A 22,457-nucleotide genomic window follows, 5' to 3' on the forward strand; every position below is an offset into this window, starting at 1 on the left:
CTGCGACCACAAAACAACAGAAGGCAGCAAATAATGATAGCAAACTTTGTGATCTCAAGGTGGGAGAAATCACTTGTTTCAGTCAATTGATCTTTCGATCTTGGAAATGATTCTTGTGCGTGATTCAGTGAAGGATATTTAGAATGCAAGCTCTGCGCGTGAATTTCATTGTGGATGCTCTTAATAAGACTCTGATTTGTTCTATTACAATTTACACCCGAACTCCAAATCCGATACTATTACTATTCATTATTAATTTTTGAAGCAATTATGGAAGATTTGCGTTTACAATCCATAACAACCCAAAGGATACGAAATAATTTCATCGCTCCTCACTTATTGTTTTAGTCATTTTCATATATTCCATTAATTAATTGCTGATACATGAATTGGCACTAATCCTTGTCAACAAATTATCTTCATAATTCATTAATCATGAAAGATTGGTGGAAATACTTTTCATTTGAATTATAAAGGAAATATTTCACATTAAGGTCGATTCGAACATGGCATCTTAATCCTATTCCTAGAAAGTTGTACTTCATGCCATGAAATGTCACTTATCTTATGAGTTGGGCACCAATGAGGTAGTTGATGTGTCGTTGTGTTACTTATTTGGTTTGGGGTGATATGAGTTTATAGGATTTAGGTGAAATATGTGCTAAAATAGAGGAGATATTTTTTTGTCGTCCTACCTATTTTTTATGCATCCTACGTGTTTTTATTTATATTTATTCGTTATCTAAGTAGTAGATATTATAAAAATCATATTTTTTTTAAAAAAATTTGTTCGCTACTTAAATAGCGGACGTTATAAAAAACACAGGGTTGGTAGGATGTTCATCTACCTAAATAGCGGACATATATATTTTTTAAAATTTGTAGGGCGTGAGAGAAAATAAATAGGGTGGCAGAAGAGAATCCCAAAAATAGAGTATCATGAAGGCCCATTGGTGAATGGGTAGATCATGAAAGATTCACTTGGCCCAAATATGTGATGAGAATTTTTCTCTTTCCCCTCCAACATGACTCTCTTTTTCCTATGAATTTTTATTTTTGTCCTTAAATAAAAACTTCGGAATGCCTTTTCCGAAGTTTTCCTAGTTCAAATTTGAAAAACATGTTCCGAAATTTTTATTCAAGGCAAAAAAATTTGAAAAACGCATTCTGAAGCTTTAATAATTTATCCTAATTATCATGATATTCAGGTTATACAAATTTTGACACATTTTTTAGTTTCGTTTGAGTTTTCTTCATTGTATTTTTTTGTATGGTGTTGTTTTAATCTCATCTTAGTGCAGAATTGTTTGTTTTGAGTTTCCGTCTTGGTATGATGTTTGTTTTAATTTTCCGTCTTAGTATGGTTTTTGTTTTGTTGAGATTTGTAGAGTTGCTTCGATCCAAATTTAGTGCAGATTCAATGACTTTAGCGTCGTCATCGTTGCATATCTGAAAGCATGATTATTCCGGGCACTTGAATTTTATCATATCAATGGTAGGCTTTATCACATATGTAGACATTATGCCGTTTTATGCTATTAACTCGAATGTTATGAGTTTTTTCGTCGATTAATCATTTTTAGTTGTTAGCGAACTTGAATATATATGACTCTGTTTGGTAAGACCAGATTTATAGCTTATAGCTTAGAGAATAGCTTTTTCGCTATAAGCTATTCTCTGAGTTCATCCGTAATCAGCTAGCTTATCAACTGTCCGTTATTATTTTACCAAACAGGATCATGATAATTTCGATTAATGTATTTTATCGATCTGAATAAATAAATATTATAGTTTTTTAATCGAAAGAAAAACAATTTTAACTTTTTTTTTCTTTTACGGTTGAGCTAAAATTTGTGATGGATATAAAATTTAGTTTAGAGTGGGAAAGGAATATACTCTTTATATCTGTCGTTCCTAATTCCAATCATTTTCTCTCGTTACAACCAATTCAATTCAAAATTAAACTATTCAATCCCAACCCTAATTCTTCATCTTAACCCTAATTCAATTTCATTTTCATCAAAATTCCCAATTCTCTTTCCAATTTTAGTATCAAGTTTCTCCCTTTCATCTTCCCGCTTTGCATTCTCCGCACTCCACTGTCGTTTTCGGATTTCATTTTTATCTTCGAGGTACATAAAGCTGTGATTTTGGTTTCAAGTTTAAATTTTTTTATTCTTATTTCATATATTGTTGTTATTATTTGCAAAGGGATTTTTTTGCTATTGAAAATTGTTGATCCTGATGTAGCTGCTAGCTTGTGTTATAATAATTCAGGACTTTGTCATGGTTGATCACAATTTTAGTTTTTAGGATAATTTTTATGAATTTCGTTTTGGGAATTTAATTTAAGCTTGAAGTTGTTTTTCAAGTTCTGGAAAAATCTCAATTTGTTTCATCATCATTTGACTTTGAGTCAATGGGGATGGATAATATTATTTAAAAAAAAAATGAAGTTTTTCAAAGTAAATGTCTAAATGGCCATTGAAAAATATAATTTAAGACCTAGTTGGTCTCTGAAAATGAAAAATACTACTAATTTGGTTAATACAAATCTCAAATGTTGGTTAAAATAATATTTATTTTTTAGTAAACCACCGAATTCATCACTGAATTTGTAGGGTGCTCTCAAATAGGACCCCGACTTTATGAATATTTCAAAAAGGTCCTTGATTCTGTCAAATTTTACTCATATTAATCCTTCTCAGAATATGCTACGGACTAAATTGATAGTGAGTGGATAAAGTTAGGGATCAACTTGATAGTTATTTGTTAACATATATGGATTTTGGTGGAGTATTGGGATTTGGTCGAGAATTGAGACTATTGAATGCTGAACAATGATTTTGATAGTACTTGATCGTTGTGAATGATGTTGTCATAGTAATTCAGCTAACTAACACATTGATTTTGTATGCAGGTCTGCGCAATCTAGTTGGTAGGATTTCCATTTTGGAGAGTTAATTTAATGTCTGAGTCAGATGCTCAGCCTCCTACCACCTTTGGTAATGTTGTGATTTCCTGATAAGTGTTAACAAATTGTTTTGTTTCATCATATGCATTGTTTCAAATGATGATATAGATAGTGGTTATAGCTGCGCTATAGCGTAACGGAATAGTGGCTATAGCATAACGGAATTCGAACAAATCACTATTGTTCCGTGATACGTTATTTAGTGGCAAATATTGTCAAATAGAAGCTATAGTGGCACTCTAACAATGCCGCATAGCGGAAATACCGCTATTTTTCGTGGTCTGCAATTGACAACCCAGACAGTATATTGAATCTTTTGTAGCTCAGCTTCACTATGCACATGCAGTCATTCATGTTTGATGTATCTTTCTTTTTCTGGTCTTCTTATTCTGTTATTATCCTGTGTTGGCCTAATCTTAATATAGTTTGGATTCGGGATTGAAAATTTTTATAGTTGAGAGTTGATATTCCAATATAAATTTTTTAAATCAAATTTGCAAAAAATCTGTTTGAATAAATTAAACTCTTATGTTTACAAAACTGGAAAAAATTGCTGAGGAGCATCTTTCTGCTTTCTTGCAGACTTGTAGTTTATTTTGGATTTAATACGATTATGCCAGTTCTAATGTTTTCCTTCCTCTTCTCTATTATAGTTTCCGATGTTCTACTATGGAAGCGGTGGAAAGTTTCCTTCGGTGTCATTGTTGTTTCTACGGCTGCCTGGTTCCTACTTGAGTGGACAGATCTACCATTCTTAACAATTTGTTCAGATGTCTTGCTGCTTTTGATTGTAATACTGTTTCTGAATTCTAACTATGCTGCCCTTAGAAATAAGTATGATTAGTACCCTTGCTGTCCTCGCTTGTATTATGTTTTTTCACCATTTTAACACTAACACTATGTTATTGGTTATCCTTTTCTCTTTGAGCAGACAACCACCAAATTTACCTGAGCTAATAGTATCAGAGGAAATGGTTAACAATGTCGCTGCTTCATTTCGGGTCAAAGTCAATAATGTTCTCCTTATAGCTCATGACATCACTATTGGCAAGGATTTTAGAATTTTTTTTAAGGTTAGTTTTGTTTCAGATTACAATGTTTTAGGGATTTTCGATGGGGATTTGTCATCTAAATAATAAGCAGTGAAAGTGATTATGACAAATGTAGTGCCAAACTTGTTTATCTAAACTTAAGGTCTAAATTAGCAAACCCCATATATATAACTTTAAGATAAGGCAGTAAAATAGAGGGCAATGCTTATCTAATGCTTATTTTTTCCATTTACAATACTCAAATCCAAGTGAAAAGGTGCACCTTGCTAATTTAAGGTCTAAATTAGCAAACCCCATATATATAACTTTAAGATAAGGCAGTAAAATAGAGGGCAATGCTCATCTAATGCTTATTTTTTCCATTTACAATACTCAAATCCGAGTCTGCTTAACTGCAACCAAGCTCCTTATAAAAGACTCGGCCTAGTTTATTCAATATGTAGGGCCTATGGCACTGCCTCGTGCAAGCCACACGTAGGTCAAGAGGCCCCTCTTCATGCAAGCCACTATATAAAAGTAACATGCTAGTAAAATTTAACAATGATTGCTTATAGTTTTGAACGGGCTCATTCAACACAAGAGCTATTACTATGTTCCCTGAACCTTCTCTGTTGAAGCTATTTCCTCAAATATATCATTTGGTTTTTCAACAATAACTGCCAACATGTTCTGTTATGACTTCTGACAGAACTTTATGGTCTATTCTGAGTCAAGGTTGTCAAAATCAGGATCCCACCAAAGATCGTTTGGACATAGAAAGATCGTAAATCGTAGGATCGTAACACGGATCGTAAGATCCCATCAAATAGGCAAAATTATAGAAATAACTTTAAAAAAATAACCGTAACATAATTATCCTACGACTTTATGGAATTTGGAAGTTAAAAACATTATTCGGTGTTTGTTTTCTACTTAACAGGTGGTGATTTGCTTGTGGCTCTTGTCTGTCATTGGCAGCATCTTCTCCTTCTTCACACTTGCATATATTGGTAAGTTTGCATCACAAATTTATCAAATTAAAAAGAGTTTGTGATGTCTCTAACTGAGACCCTCCTTTCTCTTCTCTTCTGTGTACTGCAAATTCCTTCACTTGAACCTATTGCTTTCATTTTGCTGCCATTTATTGTTTGGTATTTGTCATTTTGTCCAACTATACACAATATAACGTTGTCGAACTTTATTTGCATGGTTTTCTTTATCCTGATTGGAAATTTGTATGAGTATAGCTGTGATTTAAAACTAGGTAACATGCGGTGTCATCCTAATTTCTATCTAAATCCATAATGTTAAGTGAAGAGCCATTTTGAAACACATTTTTCTTTTTGAAGTGTGAACAGCATCTGTTATATCTAGTCTCAACGCAATTTGTGGATTTATTTATAAACTCCTAACTCTTTGTAAATATTTTAATTCTGGTGACAGGAACCCTCATGATGATTACTGTCCCTGCATTGTACAAAAAATATGGAGATTATGTAGATAAGTGTTGCGGAGTTATCCACCACCAATTTTCGAAACATTATAGAATTGTAGACGAGAATGTTGTTGATAGACTGCCTCATAATACATCAAAAGACAAAGAGTCTTGATTTTCAAACTATTTATCTTATGCTCCATGTCTGAAAAATTATCTATTCAATCTTGTTGATATGTTGTTTAGAACCCTGCTAGCACTTGACAGCATACTTGTAGAGGACAATTTTGTAGTTTAGATGTTGCTTGACTCAACTTTATGGTAGCTGCTTTCATTTTCTGTGCGTTGAAAGTGAGAATTCGTTTTCAATTTTGTATGACATAGCATGAGGATTTTGGAGCCAGTTTTTTAGTCATCATTTGATAAATTTATTGGATATTTTCTTTACACTGATGACAAAAAGCAGGTGATAATAGATTAATAGGCCAAAGTGAGTATTCGAATATATTGAACATTATAATAGCATCTAACAAGTTATATACTAAGGAGTTTTATGTTAAATTAGGGTATCATTTGTGTGCAATAGCTAGGGATTTGGTCTCAAATTTAATGACCAAGGGATTTGATTATCTACTATTTGTTCATATGATTTTTTAGAACAGTCTAACATAAACATAACTAGAACATCAAAAATGTAATGAAGAATCTTCCATAATAATTCGAGCTTCCCTCGATGCACTAGTGAACTCGAGTAGTTTTCTTGGCAACTCAAAGCTTACAGGGGGAACAGGCTTCAGATTCATATCTTGTAGCGTTGCTCTAACGAAATATCCAACATAAACTCTTTAATAGACCTTCTGGTTACATGAAGAATCCACCCATCAATATAAACGCTAGAGTTGGCACCAATGAGATCACAACCAGAGTCGGAGACCTCAAACTTGTTTATCGGACCAGGATGAAGTAGGAGTACATGATCAATAATTCTTGAAAAATTGGTCTCAATAACTGAAAGGTCTCGATGTCATTGCCAAAGGAATCTATAACAGATAGGCATTGTCTAGAAGGGGGAGGGGAGAGGAAGGGAGTAAAATCCCTCCAAAAGCCACTTTTTGCTCCCCGGAATTTGGAGGCTCCCTTCCAAATCGAGGGAATTTGGAGGGGGAGGGGAGGGAATATGTTGATAAATTTATTACACTTACAAAATTATCTTCAGTTTTATAGAAAAATTCCAAAATTATCCTTTGGTGCCTTCATCCTCTTGGACTGTGTCTTCTCTATTACGCATGATTGCTACTGTTGCCAAAACATCACTCTTCTCTTCTTTTTGCATCATATTACATGTTTGCTTTTATTGCAATATATGTCAATTTTTATGTTTACCAATTGTTGCAGGTCCATTGACAACATGATTGTTTATGCTAGAGTTGTTTTAACCTAAATACATATCTTTTGTTTTTATGCGTTCTTATATATTTTATGATAAGTTAAATTAGTTTATATATTGTTATATATTGCCAATAAATTAATCTAATCAATTTTTTACTTATACCTACAAATAGAAATCATATAACAATCAACATATTGTTCCCCTTGCAAAATTTGCTGAAATGAAGATATATATTTAAGGCTAATGCTACGGTGAATCACCTTCATAAGTGGTCCACCGTGGACAAGTGATCTATCGAATATGAATTTTACGAAATTCACTGTTGGATTGAAAATTTATATCGTATAGATCATCCATAAATTTTTTAAAATTTTTTGAAAATCATTTGATATGTTATTGAGATCCATCAAGATTTACTTTATTTAATAAACCGTTAATCTTGATGTGTCTCAATAACATATCAAATGATTTTCAATTTTTCTATGGATGATCTATATGATATAAGCTTTCAATCAAACGGTGGATTTTGTAAAAATCGTATTCGTTATAATGTTATTCATGACTGGTCCACCATGGACCACTTGATGAAGTGGTCCATATTAGAATTTAGCTCATTTATACCATCTACTTTCAATTTCACTATATTTATATTTTGATTTCATTTTAAATTTTTTATTTACAATTTTTATTATATAACAATTTAAATCGTATATCTGACACTCTACAAAACCCGTGCAACGAATCTAGTGTATAATAAACTTATTGTAAGGTTAGTCATTAATGGACTATCGTTCAAGTTTGCTGAGAATCAAAGACTTTTAAAACTTTCATTAGTGCTAAAACACCAATTAAAGGTTCCTACATAAGGGAGAAAGTAAAATTGAAATCCATACATATTACGGTCTTTGTAATTATTAAATAGTTTTGCTAACAACAATATTTTGACTTTGTTAGCATTACTTTGAAAATGGAATTTCAAAATTGACCCACACTAATGGGGAATAGGATCTGGATTTACCTAAAGATAATAATTATTTGGTATATCATATGACTTTGCATTTAGCATATGAGGTCTTATTTATTTTTGTTGGTTTTCAACACCGGTATCCGGTCCGGTCCACAAGACCGCATAATTTATTTCGGATGTCAGTTATGGTATCAAGTGGTTTCAGCCCCTCCCGATCGCAATTGCGGGGGATCGAACCGTGGTCCTTTCTACCAAATTCAACGTCAATCACCACCAAACCAACTATCGATTATGAGACCTTATTTATTTACTTCATTGAATCTCACCACAACTGAGGCAATGATTCCAACCAAAAACTGGTTGAGGTCCACTAAGAAGTGGAGAAAGTTGAAATCTGACTCATTAATTTATATCATACACATATTTGCAATTTCTAAAACATTGCATAAACAATTTGCAATATTAGTAATATACTTCTTCAAACTTCCTCTTTTGGTATTGTGTTAATTTTATGTAAATTTTATTTGAAGATCCTATCTAAGAAGCAATTTTCTTACTTCAGTCTTTAATGCAATACACAAATACAATTTTTTTCTTATCTAAGTTCATCTTATACCATTAAGATACCATATTTTCTTTTCCTAATTTTAGGTGTTATTAATTAAACAAATCACTTGAAACACAAGTAATAATAACACTCCAAAAATAATAATGAACACAAATGGTTTCTAATCTCAAGCACACACTATTTATTCAGTTTCCAAATGGAACACCTGAGTATGGCGTGGCGCCTGTCGAGGCATGCCTCGGTCAGAGTAAGAGTAAGTTGGTTGGAGTAAGTTTCAAACAAAGATAGAGTTAACCAGAATGATAAAGATATTTCCATCTTTATTGTACCAAAATGATAACAGTCTTAAACTAGCAGCAAAACACAACAAAAATGTTCAATTTGAACTCTCAATCTTATTTACTTACATTCAAGATCTTGAAAGACACTTTGTCACATAAGATTACATATATGTACATGAACTAAGAAAGCAATCTAAATGAAAAGGAAGAATGTAATAAGATAGCAATCTAAATGAAACGGAAGAATGTAAAATTGCCTAGCTGCCGCCACCTAAGGGGTGAAACTACTCTGCAAAGAGAAGACTCGTCTTTCTCAATTTCTTCCATTGATCAACAATAAGAACCAACTCTTACCAAAACAAAAAGAAAAGAACCAATGTGTTCTTACAGTTTGCAACTTCTTGAAGAAGTGCGGAAACACTTCAGATTAAAGGTGTGTTATTACCAGTGTCGATGTATAAGTGTCGGGAATGTGTATGTGTTTACATTTCATAGCAACTGTATCAACTGGCTCAACTGCTGCATCTAATAAATAAAAGCTAATTTATAAGCTACATGTTTATGAGGTCTCATGGAAGTTAATTGACCTAGACATTGCTGCAGGATTGGCCTGCATGACAGGTGAGTTTTGCATGCCATCTTTTTCATCGTCCTTTGATGCGAATGCTTTGAAAAGTCCTCCCCCGCGAATCAAATCTGTCTTATTGTTATTAATCCCAAGAGTTGTCAATATAGAGCTTTTTTCTGCTTCTCCTAAGTCATCAATCCTCAATGTTTTGGGAACCCAAAGGGACTTTTCTTCTTTATTGTTTCCTTCGTCAGAACCTGCTGCTTCGTTCAATTTTAGCGTGCTTTCATCCCTTGAATGCTTACCTAAGGTTGGCGAGTTAGGACCAGAGTTAACGGCTGCACTACTTGGCGAAGACGGTTGTGCCAGCCATGGATTGTTCCATGCTCCGGGCACAGTAAAACCCCAATAAGCCGGTGGAGGATAGACTGGCATGGCAAATCCTTGTGGGAAAAAAGCAGGTGGTGGTTGTACTTGAGAGCTCCATTGGGATGGATTCCACGGTAAAAGCCAAGGGGCACCCGGGTAGTATGGAACTTGAGGTGGGAAGCTTTTACAATTCGGCATAGCTTGTTCTAGAGAATTGTTGACAGTTGCATCTTCCGCTGGCGTTGTCGATGCGTCAGGAGATTCATTGCTATTTTCTTCACCAGCATAGGGAACATGAATTCTTAGATTTTCCGGTCTAATGAATCCATTATTGGTGCAAGTATTAACTCCTTTATCAACAATGTTCAATGCAGATTCTATTGATTCACACAAGGGTGAACCGGTCCCGAACGTAAAGACCGTGCCGTTACAGTTCAGAGGAGGAGGATGGATTCCATTAGGGGAGTCAGATTGAGAATTCTGAACGGCTATTACATCAGGGATAGTTATCTGGCGATAGTGAGAACTAGAACTCTTGTTCTTCCTACGACCGGCGCCTACAGGAACGTTTCTCATGGCCCCACCGGCAGTCCAGTATCTCTGGCAGTTCTTGCAGAAATGACGTGGTTGGTTGACATTGTAATTATTGTAGTAACAGAACTTGGTATCCATGCTGTGACATCGGGGGCATGGAAGTATTTTGTCTGGCTTTTTCAAGGTCTTATCCTGTGCATTCTCAGCCTGTTCTTCATTAGACTTTTGCTCCTCCTCGGTGGAGGGGTTAATAGATTCTTCCACTAATCTTGATGCAGTGTCTAGATCAGTTTTCTTTTGTGACGATTGGGCGAGAGTTTCATCTTTTTCCTTCTTACACTTGCTCAGTTCCTCTTCCATTGTGTCCTAAGTTCAATAAAGCACTCGATGAGTATGATGTTATAGACAAAAAATTTAGTACAAAGTACAAACAATACATTTTATTTTATTATGAAAAGAATGTCTCAAAAATAAATTTGGTATGCTAACTTTCTTCCTTCTGCAATTACATATATTTCTCCAAGTCAAACAAAACAATTGTAAATGAATATTAGGCCACCGATTATAGATATTGTTAATTTGTTTCGTTATGGTACAGTATGAAAAGCCATTTTATAAGAAGAGAACAAATCAGTACTACAGCATTTAACCATGTTAGATGACTATAGACAAAAACACAAGGAACAAGAAAACCAAGGCAGAAAGAATGACAAATTGAGCTAAAACAGTTCTTAAATCTTATCTTTTTTTATTCGGAAAAACCGATATACGAAATGCAAAAAGCCAAGTAGAGAAAGCATTTTCCACAGTTAAATAGAGAAAGTATTCAGATATAAGTAAGTTGTCCATGATAAAAACAATCTACAAAAAGATCTTGATATTATAAATTTACGAGTGACCTAATAACGGATCTAAGATAGAATCTGATTCAAATAATATCATTTAGGTTCAATAAAGAATTCATAACCCTAAGTAGAATCTGATTCAAATAATATCATTTAGGTTCAATAACGAATTCATAATGGATCTAAGATAGACTCTGATTCAAATAATACAATTTAGGTTCAAATTCAATGACTAATTCATGACTAGGGTTTTTCCAAATAATTATACTCATACAATAATTTTTGAGATAATAATGCTAATAAAATCAAGTATCTTAAGAATTAATTCAAAACAATGAACTCATTAAAGCAATATTAACAATCCAATATCAACCTTAAGCCATCATAAACTTCAATACAAGCAAGTTCAAAAACACCATGAAAATTGAAAACCTTACAAACCTAAATATAAAATTGTAAAATTGAAACAAACCAATAAAAAAACACAGATCCAAAAAACACAAAATCCAAACCAAATACTAAACCCTTCAAAAAACAACACATAGAAAGTAACACAGCAAGTCAACAGAATCTTCAATGATATGAAACAAAAAAACTAACACCAACCCACTAATTATTTTCACATTTCAAATAAAGGGTCACTCTCAAAATCAAAAATTTCTTCATACCTGATCAATTTCTCTATCTTCTTCATCCATGTTTGTATTTGAAGAGTTTAAGGAAGAAGCATGGTTTTGAGCAATACCATCATCAACAGCATCACCAGAAGATGAAGCCGGAGCTCCGGTAGAGTCACCGGATCCAGAAGAGATCTCCGGTACCGGAATCGTCTTCCCAAAAAGCTTGATCGCAGGGTCTTTGGCTTCCAACATTTTTCTGTTTTTTTGTTTTGTTTTTGTCTTTTTTTTTATATATAAATATATAAATTTTTTGGATAAAACTAAAAAAGCAAAAAAGTGTAGAGAGAGAAAGTTTAAAGAGAGAGAGAGAGTGACACGTTTTGTGTTTGTGGTTTGTGTGTTGTTTTTGTTGATACAAAAAAAGTTGCTACATCATATGCAACAATGAATTTGAGCCACAAGTTGATTTTGTGGCTTTGAAAAGATGTTTCTCTTTCTCACTTTTTTACTCTTTCTTTTGGGAATAGCCAAATTAGAGTCATATTTGAATGACACATAATCATTCCATTATCTCTCAATCCAAGTCACTGTTTTCTCTCAATAGAGATAGAGATAAACACCTTTTGAGATGATACATTTCAACTTCCTTGTTATTGTCATTTTTATAGGTAAATTTCATTTTCTAGTACATTGAAAAACAGATGTATGTGTCCAAATATGAGTCGATGTACATTCATTTCTTAATATAGTAAAAATATTAAATTTACTTATAAATACAACTAAAAAGAGTATTTAATTTAAGATTAAAGATTCATTGAATTGACTTAATTTCAAAGTATATATAAGATAATTTATATAAATAATGTCTTTTTATTTATTATTAAAAGTTTGTAAAAGTAATTTATGAAGAAAAAAATTTGTCAAGTAGTTTAGTGGTTAGAAAATTCATCTTAAAGGTGAATAAATGGAGTGTCTCAGGTTCGAATCTCGGTTCCTGTACATATAATGTCATGTCTCTACCAACTGGGCTAAGTTTACGGGGACAATTTATGAAAAAATAATTTATCTAGTAAAAATAGATGTATGTGCCCAAATATAAGTTATGTACGTTCATTTCTTAATATAGTAAAAAAGTCAAATTTACTTATAAATATGACTGAATGGAGTATTTAATTTAATATTAACTATTCATTTGAATTGACTTAATATTAAATTTATATTCTCTCTTGTCTTATATATAAGAAAAGTTTTACTTTTTAGATTCATTATATAATTGATGTATCTAGACAATAATATACTCTAGATACATTAATTCTTGAATGAATCTAAAAAGTAAAACTTTTCTTTATCAAGATTAATAATATAGTCTAGATTCATTGTATAATTTTTTTGTCAAGTAGCCTAGTGGCTAGAAAATTCATCTTAAAGGTGAATAAGTAAAGTGTCTCGGGTTCGAATCTCGACTCCTGCACATATAGTGTCATGTCCCTACTAACTGAGCTAAGCTTATATGGACAATATATGAAAAAATATTTATCTAGTAAAAATAGATGTATGTGCCCAAATATAAGATGTCCATTCATTTCTCAATATAGTAAAAAAGTCAAATTTACTTATAAATATGATTGAAGAGAGTATTTAATTTAAGATTAAGGATTCCTTTGAATTGACTTAATTTTAAGTTTATACTTCCTCCGGTCCTATATATAAGAAAAGTTTTACTTTTTAATTCATTGTATAATTGATGTATTAGATGACTGAGCTAAGCTTATGGAACTAGAAAATACTTAAAAATGAGAAGAAAATACTTCTTTTTAAGAAAATATAATTTACATTTTAGATTCATTATAAAGTTGATGTATCTAGACAACATTTTAGTTTAAAAAGTAAATTTTATCTTATATATAGGATCGGAGGAGTATAAATTAAAGAATCTCTTTTGGTATATATTAGTGGCTGTGGTTTTTTCTGATGGTGGGGAAATTATCAATAGAAAGACACGTGTTGTTCATATATTCCTCTATTTAAAAAAGAAATGTTTTTGCTAATTTTTTATAAAATTGAGCCCCTATTTTGGGAGAAAAATTAATACAATATAACATAAAATAATATAATACAAGCATGTCATATTCAATAAAAAAAATGATTGATTGTGATCAATGCTATCTTCACTCTCATACCATCTTATATCAAGTTGTTTTTTAAGGCGACCATCTAATAATCGTGTTTATTTTCTAGCTATCTTTAATGTGCTCGCAATATTTTCCACATGTTATGCTGGATTGTATTTCTTCCAAAATTAATATGTACATGACGAATAGAGATAAGTGAAAGACAATTACAAAATAGAAGCGTCGTATATAAGTAAAACATTAATAAAAATATCAAAATAGACACCGCCAAGAGATCAACTTATAATCACATTTTTAGAAAGACACTCCTTATATTATAATGAAGGAAAATCTTTGAATTGTTTGAGTAAAAAAAAAAAAGGTTATGTTAAGAGTCCCACATCGGTTGAGAGATGGCCTGACTAAGTGTTTATATACTAGAGACAATTTTCACCTTACAAGCCGGTTTTGTAAAGTTGAGTTAGGCCCAATACTCATTTCTAAGATGGTATCAGAGCCTCTCCATGATCTGTTGGCCCACCTGTTATCAGGTTTCCGTTATCGGGCCACCTACCGTTTAAATCCACGCACCAAGCCCAATAGTGTTGGGCGTGAGGGAGTGTGTTAAGAGTCTCACATCGGTTGAGAGATGGTCTGACTAAGTGTTTATATACTAGAGACAATCATCACCTTACAAGTCGGTAGAGACAATCATCACCTTACAAGTCCTTTTGTAAGGATGAGTTAGACCCAATACCCAACTCTAAGAGGTAAGGAGATTATATAATGTGAGAAAACGTTTAGGGTATTTTATTTGTAGTGCTTATGTAACATAATTGTAGGGGAGTTTTAGAAGGTTTGAATGAAATTTGAGTTTGGATAATTTGAGTTGTATGTTGACTCTTTGGTTGTTTTTCAGGATTAGGTGACTGATATTCTAATTAAGTACTCTCTTTGGTTAGATTTTTTTTTTTGTTTTTGTGAAAATTCACGATCTTTATCATGTGAGCCAACCTCTATTGACTACCGATTATAATTCTTAAAGACAATGTACATTTTTTCATGCATGATTTAGCTTATAATATTTTTCTTTTGGATGGGATTTAGCGTATAACTAACGATAATATATATGTTACATGCATAGCATATATAGTCAAATGGAGGCAATTTAATAAATGTGTGATGTGCCAAATGAAAAAGAAAAAAAGTTGGTGGGGTGCCATATACATCTAAACTAGTCCCTCTTTAGAGACTCATTTAACAACTGATTTTTTGAATCATATGCTAATTGTTACAAAGATTTAAATATTTTCTTCCATTAAATAGGCCGCTAGCTATATAGAATTTTTTTAGTAGTTCTTTTTTAAATTAAGTTGTTGTAGTTGTTTGTATTAAATATCACTTATAATTATAAGATCTTATAATAGCAACTTCAAATTCACATAATATGTGCAATATATATGTGTGTCTTGAGACAATTCTTTCGACTAACCAACATAACTAACAATAAGAGGTTCTTATTGTCAAAAAAAAAAAAAAGAGGTTCTTACCCTTTGAAAGAAGGGGGGTTGTCTTTATTATATGAGTGTTTTATACAAACTTTCTATTATGAGTGAATTGTTATGTATTTAGTTTTTTTTGTTGAGTTACCTTGTATTTTTTATCTTTTTTTAATTTAGAGGGTTTAGTATTCATTGTACTTCTTCCATTATGACTTATTTATAGTAACATTTTTATTTTGCTATTAAAAAAAAGTGTTATTCCATAGTAGCTCACGAGAAAAAGAAAGAAACAATAAATCAACAGACAACGGTGTAGTCCCCGTTGTAAAAATTGGATCTACCATCACATCCATAATAATAATAACATGTAAATATAATCTCAAATAAATATGAGAATATTTTGAAGTAGTAATCAATGAACTTATCTTATGATTGTAACAATTGATGTCGGTATGAGAGAAATGATAGTTCAAAGACTAATATTTTTTTAAGGCTCGATATCATGTTCAAGACTAAATAATTTAAAGGGCAACAATTCCATTTCTTACTAGCGGGGCTTTTTTAAAGCCAGAGTTTGTGATCTGTCTTGATGGATCAATAATATTAATGAATTGCTTGTTCATAAAATATATTAATGGATTAATAATAATTTAAGGATTAATTTAATATATTTTTATAATCTAATGACTAAATTTGATATATTTCTTTGTCATGACATCATTTTGATCCACGGTACAACATTAGGTGGTTCTCCAATTGTACCACGAACGAAGGCAAGAACTTAAAACAAAGGGAAAGTACATTAAGTCAAAAGAGATATCCATATAGTAATGGTGCAATGAAGTCTTTTAAACGTCAAAGATAGGAAGAAAAAAAATAATCCTTTAATGCTTAGCCATACCTTGAGTGCTTTTGTACCGATTATATATTAAGAGACCAAATCATCAATTATAAGAAATTGGATTTTCCGATGTAACACAACTTTCAATCGTCTAATTCAAATAGTCAGTTAAGATTGTTTTACTATGTGAATGATCTACCGTACAATCTCAAATCAACAGCTAAGATTTATTACCGCATGAATCTGTCTGAATAGTGGAAAACATACAATCTTGGTCCAATTACAATCTTTTTTGAGACCACTAATTAATTACACTATCTTTTGTTTGTTAGACACATGCAATAGGAAGAGATTGTCTTCAGTGATATTTCTCTTCCATTAAATCTAAACTATTCATTTTATTTTTTTACAACTGTTCAATCATAAAAATAAAAAATTAAGGGTGAATATAAACATTAAATTTATTCCGATGAGATATCCTCGAGAGACAATCCTCTTCCACATGCAATGAATAGAAAAGGTTTCGTATATGTCACCATACTATAACTATCCATGAGTAATGACACAATTTTCCTCCACTTTCCCATGCTTATTTCTCACTCTAAGCCAAAATTTCACATGAATATTCAAGTAATTCTAAACTCAACAAAAAGAATCATAAAGTCAACATTAATAGTAATTAAGCTAAAGTAGTGATCTTTATGATATATATGTACGGAGTACCATATTGTCTTTTATATTTTTGCCAAAAAAAAAATTGGTTAATAAGGCGTAATACAGAATTCAGCTCCCGCAAAGCTACTAAGTTTGGTCTAGTGGTGAGAAGTTTGGGTAGTACCCTATAAGTCATGAGTTCGATCCCAAACTCATTGTAAAACAAAAAAAAAAACAAAAAAAAAAACACAGTTCTTGCATATATTGTGATGTCCCTATCAACTGAGGTAAGTTCACGAGACTTATTAGTAGACAATAATATATTGAGCAAAAGATATTTGACCTTTATATTTATAAGTTAGTATAAACCTTTATTGTCAAAAAAAAAGTTATTATAATCCTTTTAGGATCCTTTCTATATAACCATTATTTTGACAAAAAATTTTAATTATTTTTTTACAGAAAACTAGTTATATTATTTCATTCATCACAATAGGAAAAATACAATATGAGATTGACTCAAATGTGTGGGGACTAACATAAACTCGTCACCCTTGCTAAACCACGGACGACGAAATTTGCTTGTCTCCGAATGAAACTTATCTTAAAGTTTGGATAAAGATCTAAAAGTTGTCTACAAGTTTGCATTTTATTTCGCCTTCGTCAGGTGGCAGCCACCGTGTTGCACCAGAACTGGTCTGTTGGTCTATACCTGTGTTTTTTTCTCACTGCTTGGACAGAGGTCGATGGCTGCTGCTCTACATCCTCCCATAGCTTCTCCAAAGCATCATAGCGAAATCTTGCACTACATGATCATCAAACCTGTCCATAACAACAAAAAATTAAATCAATAAAACTCGCTGCATTTTTTTTTTTTAACAAGCCAAAATGAGATTATATTATTAAACATTCTCCCTAGTACAAGGTGTATCGAGAATGACTAAAATATTTACAAAGAGTCATGAAAACTCGCAACATTTGACACCATGTTGCTTATAGTGTGCCATATTCCAGCCGCTTCCCAAATCTGTCTTGCTTTTCCACAACCCAAAAAAAATGCCAATCATTTTCGTAACGGTTTTCGCAATGTGGACATGTATCCGGACAAGTAATTTTAATAATATTCTAATTAGGAACATCAATATCCGAAATAATATAAACAATTTAATAAACATAGTTGTCTCAGAACTTGTATAGGCTTATAAAATCGAGTTTTGGAGCTTATAGCATATAAAATCTTGAAGTTTTTAGATACGTATTAACAACACTTGAGTGAGAAGAAAGGAAAATACGGAAAACGAGGAATGAGTTTAAAACTAAATCTTGGTCGAAATTCGTTCATCGATTTTTGTATTTTCCTTTCTTCTGACCAAACGGACGTTTCGAAAGTGGAAAAAATATTTCTCCCCACCAAATCATTCCCACCATGATTTGAAAAGGGTAAATCCAAGCCCATTCTACAAACATGATATAGCCCACTACAATTTCTTCCCCAAAAACGTGTACTTTGTGAAAGCACTTTTCCATTTTCTCTCATTTGTTGTTGGCGTGTATCTAACTTAACTATGACCCTATAAAATAGTTACAAATAATGTACCAAAAATAAAAATAAAATAGTTACAAATAAACATTAGAGATTTCATTTCATATATTAATATTATTTATTTATTATCATTATCATATGATATATATGATGATAATAAATTAGTGAATGATGATCCTTCTTTCTTCTTAGCTTCTTCATCAACTCACCTTTCAACCCCTAAAACCCATTTCAACCACACTGATTTTTCACCCCCTTTTTTATTTCTCAATCTTAGATCATCACAAATTGAATTGAAAATTTGAAGAATAAAAAAAGGGGAAAAAAATCATTTTTATTTTTTTTACAAAAATTCCCCTTTTGTGAAATTTGATCCATCTGGGCACCGACAAAATTCGATTTTTTCTGTGCCTAGATCACTTCAAAGTTATAATCTTTTTCAGTTTTTGATTATTGGGTCGATTTAATTTTGGTTAATTATTGGTGGGTTTGATCTAAAAATTTGATTTTGCAGTTTTTCATTTCTCTCTGGTTTTTGGTGATTTTGAAATGGTCTATTTCCATAGCTCAATCTCTCTTTGTAAGTCAGTTGATCAACCTCCAGTTCCTTCATCCATGGCGAATTCGATTGATTTCGGATCGAAATCAAGGCAAAGCAATAATTTTCAGAGGAATAAGAAGAATCATAATAGTTCATCATCATCATCAAATTCTCTTCAGATTCCACCTTGTGATCGATCTAGATCAGCTATGATTGATGTTGTTATCTTCATTGCTGTTGTTATTGCTTGTGGATTTTTGTTCTTCCCTTATGTTGAGTTTTTAGTGATTAAGTCAATTCAGATTATAAGCATGGTGTTAATTTTGATTAAGGAAGAGTTTTCTATTGCACCTTATATTTATATATCTATTGGATTAAGTGTTGTTTGTGCTGCATTGGCTACTTGGGGTGTTGTTGTTTGCACAACTAATAAATGTGGTAATCCAAATTGTAAGGGTTTGAAGAAAGCTGCAGAATTTGATATTCAATTAGAGACTGAAGATTGTGTGAAGAATTCGCCGAATTTTGTGAAAGATGGTGGTGTTTGTAAGAAAGGTTTATTTGAATTGCCTCGCGATCATCATAAGGAACTTGAAGCTGAACTTAAGAAGATGGCGCCGGTTAATGGAAGAGCTGTGCTTGTGTTGAGAGCTAGGTGTGGTTGTTCTGTTGGTAGGTTAGAAGTTCCGGGACCGAAGAAGCAACGAAAGATCAAGAAGTAGGCAACGCAACACAACATAGCAATATCCTTTTGATTTATAGGGAGGAGATGGATTGAAGAAAGGGAAGGAAATGAATAATCGAATCGTTATAGAATGTTTAATGTCCTTTTTGGATCTGATTTTCTCATTCTATGAGGAACTATGATGTCTTTAAATAAGCCTTTTGGTAATAAGTTGTAAGGAACTATGTTTCATACAAATTTTAGTTGGTTATACTTGACAATATACATAAAAACATTTATTTCCATTTACTTCTTTAGAAGGTTTATAATTCATATCAATTTCTGCTTGTGGTTTATGAATTCCATTGTTGCTAATTCTTGTTGTTATATCATGTTTTTTTTGTGATGATTGCCTAGGATTTAAGTTACCAATTTTGATATAGGTTGCAGGTTTAAAATCTTCGAATGAGTGCTGGTTCGGATTGGCTTTACATGAGCTTATCTATATGTCATAAGCATTTGCGAGATTTTTCAGAAGAGTTTATGGAAATAGGTTAGAACATGTCCATAAGCCATAAGCTCTATAGGATAGCTTATGAAAACAACTTATAGCTATATGAAGACAATTTGACTTTATTTTATCTTACGTTATAGAAGTAGTTTATCATAAACACTTGTATGTTAAACGTGTATGTTGTGAACACTTAATTAAGTTGTTTATCCAAACAGGATCTACATTTGATTCTTGCTATGGTCTCATTAATATGCATGATACATGTGAACTTTGTTATGTTTGTTTCAATCTTGTAAGAGTCATGTAAAACTTAAAAGCATTGCATTTTCAGCAACGGTTAATATGTTGGTTTTTTGTTACTTGATTTCACAGTTTAACAGTGATATAAGCTTTCTCTTTTTTCAGTCGATGTGTTTTCATTGTAGGCAGACTCTTATAGGAGAGATTGCCTATGGTGCTAATCATGGAGTGGATTGCTCAAATACAGGTCATCTTGTAGGTAAATATTTAATTTATTTTGTCTGAAAATGGAATTATATCGTGGAGATAATGATTCGGTGATAATTGTGAAGATTATTGTTGTCTTATTATGGATGTCTCCTTCTGTAGTTTGTTGTGCTGTATATCTGCTCCATGTTTATTGGACTTTTGTTTGCCAGTTGCTTCTAGAGTGTTGTTATTGTCATGTTGCGTAGAGGAAATAGGAATTTGAACAAAATGCAATTTTCCACGGTCCACAACTGACAACACTGCTTGTACTGTCTTGATTACAGTTGTGTTGCAATCCTTGATCTTATAGATAATCGCAATCAAATGCAACTGCTGCGACTTCAGTTGTGGTCATTTTGTTGTTAGGAAGACCTTGTCGCATTTCAGATTGTGGTCGCCGACTTTTTTTTGAGAAACTTTGAAATCCGCTTAGTTTATATCTTAGCTTGTCTAGTTATGGTTGGAACTTGGTTAGAATGCACGAGTTCAAATTTTTATGTCCAAACCAATCCATTTCGTGCATGAATTGTGTTAAAATAGTAGTAGTAGTAGTACATCGATTTCTTTCATTAACAATAACTTGAAGTCTAGGTTATTGCACAAGTGAATCTCTTCTACCCGATTTCATGATTTGAAGAGTAAGATTATGAATTTATAACCTATTTAGCTTAACAATTGATTTTCTATCTTTTTATTGTGCGAAATTGTGTTTTAGGACAATGTGCACACTTTATAGTTTATTTTCAATGTAGATGTTCTGAATCTATCTCACTTGTCAAACTAATAATCAAATCGTGTTGTCAAATAGCTGCTATATAGCCTAGGGATAATCCCAACAAACCTCTAATTGTTCTGCAATATGCAATTTAGTACAAAGTGTTGTCAATGTCAAATTGTAGTTATAACAACGTTATATAGCATTGTAGCATAGCAGAATTTGAACAAACTCATGTTTCCTATGATTTGCTAATCAAATTTCAAAGCAACCGTGTCATACTGATTGCATATCTTTAGTCTGAAACTTGGTTAAATAGACTTTACGTTCTTATTCAAGTGATTCCTCGAAAAAGTTTCTGCAAAATTCATCTGTTTCCAATTGCACTTGGCCATTTTCTGCTATTTTTTCTCTAAGGTAGATGTCACAACATGCCATGTATTGAAACTGATGAGTAATGAGATTATGATTATGGCTTAGAGTATTAGTTTATGATCCTTTTTTGTGTAGTAGTTCTCAATATTTCTTTCAATAAGGTAGAAAGACATATCTCATTGGTTGAATAGTCCATCTCTAACTGCAATTTTTGTTAGTTCAGACTTATTTTACAACAATAGTTATAATATAGAAGCATGGTAACCAGACACGACATGGACACTGACACGTCGACACCGATAATAATTTGAGAAGTGACACAATTTAATGTAATTATAAGTGTCGATGTCGTGTCTGACACCAGGATACGCTTAATTCAAGGAGTGCCCGTGTTTCGAGGTTATAATCATAGCCTCCATTAAACTGATCCGATTCGTTTTATATTTTATAGACAAATGTTACTAAGCCATTGGCTTGTCGACCGAGGTACTGACATGGGAGACTAGCCTGATTTTTCATGTCAGCAATTCAAGCTTTTATAATAGAAAGTGATGAAAATTAATTATCATCGACAAGCATACCACTTTTTTTTTTCTTTCTCAAATGACTTTAGCGTTAGGGCACACGTTAAAGTAATAAATGTGGAAATATTCTTTTGGAAATTGTGTATTCAACTTGTTAAACATTTAATACAGTATTTTGCATCATTAAATGCTAAATTTTTATATTTAGGTATCTTATCATGTGCCCTTAGGGCATATGTTAACATAATTTTTAAATTATTCTATTAAATTATTCTATTGTTTCTGAAGTTCAATTAAATGTATGAACATTATTAGGTTTGTAGATCAGTTAATTTTTTTTTTGACGTAGATTAGTTAATTTTGGTTACTAGTATTTCATGTGTTGAGGTGAACTACATAACA

The 22,457-nt window shown here is 32.1% G+C and overlaps 3 protein-coding genes across 3 annotated transcripts; 2 read left to right on the plus strand and 1 right to left on the minus strand.

Moving 5' to 3' along the window:
- The first annotated feature begins 1,893 nt into the window (after positions 1 to 1,893).
- LOC123905722 (reticulon-like protein B16) lies at positions 1,894 to 5,791 on the plus strand. The gene is made up of 6 exons (XM_045955428.1): positions 1,894 to 2,132; positions 2,921 to 3,005; positions 3,628 to 3,808; positions 3,906 to 4,047; positions 4,946 to 5,015; positions 5,449 to 5,791. Exons 2-6 carry the CDS (start codon positions 2,969 to 2,971, stop codon positions 5,613 to 5,615), a joined length of 597 nt encoding a protein of 198 aa, XP_045811384.1. The 5' UTR covers positions 1,894 to 2,132; positions 2,921 to 2,968; the 3' UTR covers positions 5,616 to 5,791.
- A 3,164-nt stretch (positions 5,792 to 8,955) lies between these two features.
- Positions 8,956 to 12,111, minus strand: LOC123905723 (cyclic dof factor 2-like). The gene is made up of 2 exons (XM_045955429.1): positions 11,631 to 12,111; positions 8,956 to 10,483 (listed from the first exon to the last, which is right to left on the minus strand). The coding sequence occupies exons 1-2, from the start codon at positions 11,832 to 11,834 to the stop codon at positions 9,206 to 9,208; spliced, it is 1,482 nt and encodes a 493-aa protein (XP_045811385.1). The 5' UTR covers positions 11,835 to 12,111; the 3' UTR covers positions 8,956 to 9,205.
- A 6,233-nt stretch (positions 12,112 to 18,344) lies between these two features.
- Positions 18,345 to 19,747, plus strand: LOC123905724 (uncharacterized protein At5g19025). Its single transcript, XM_045955430.1, has one exon. It carries the CDS (start codon positions 18,783 to 18,785, stop codon positions 19,494 to 19,496), a length of 714 nt encoding a protein of 237 aa, XP_045811386.1. The 5' UTR covers positions 18,345 to 18,782; the 3' UTR covers positions 19,497 to 19,747.
- Positions 19,748 to 22,457: the final 2,710 nt, after the last annotated feature.

This window comes from Trifolium pratense, linkage group LG2 (assembly GCF_020283565.1).
Source record: "Trifolium pratense cultivar HEN17-A07 linkage group LG2, ARS_RC_1.1, whole genome shotgun sequence".
Taxonomy (NCBI): domain Eukaryota; kingdom Viridiplantae; phylum Streptophyta; class Magnoliopsida; order Fabales; family Fabaceae; genus Trifolium; species Trifolium pratense.

What these genes read in the sequence shown, in the direction of transcription:
- LOC123905722 (XM_045955428.1), top strand. Translation starts at nt 2,969, where the DNA reads ATGTCTGAGTCAGATGCTCAGCCTCCTACCACCTTTG. An exon ending in ATTTTAGAATTTTTTTTAAG is followed by an intron (nt 4,048 to 4,945) that starts GTTAGTTTTGTT and finishes TCTACTTAACAG; the next exon opens with GTGGTGATTTGCTTGTGGCT. An exon ending in CTTCACACTTGCATATATTG is followed by an intron (nt 5,016 to 5,448) that starts GTAAGTTTGCAT and finishes TTCTGGTGACAG; the next exon opens with GAACCCTCATGATGATTACT.
- LOC123905723 (XM_045955429.1), bottom strand. Translation starts at nt 11,834, where the DNA reads ATGTTGGAAGCCAAAGACCCTGCGATCAAGCTTTTTGGGAAGACGATT. An exon ending in AAGATAGAGAAATTGATCAG is followed by an intron (nt 10,484 to 11,630) that starts GTATGAAGAAAT and finishes TATTGAACTTAG; the next exon opens with GACACAATGGAAGAGGAACT.
- LOC123905724 (XM_045955430.1), top strand. Translation starts at nt 18,783, where the DNA reads ATGGTCTATTTCCATAGCTCAATCTCTCTTTGTAAGTCAGTTGATCAA.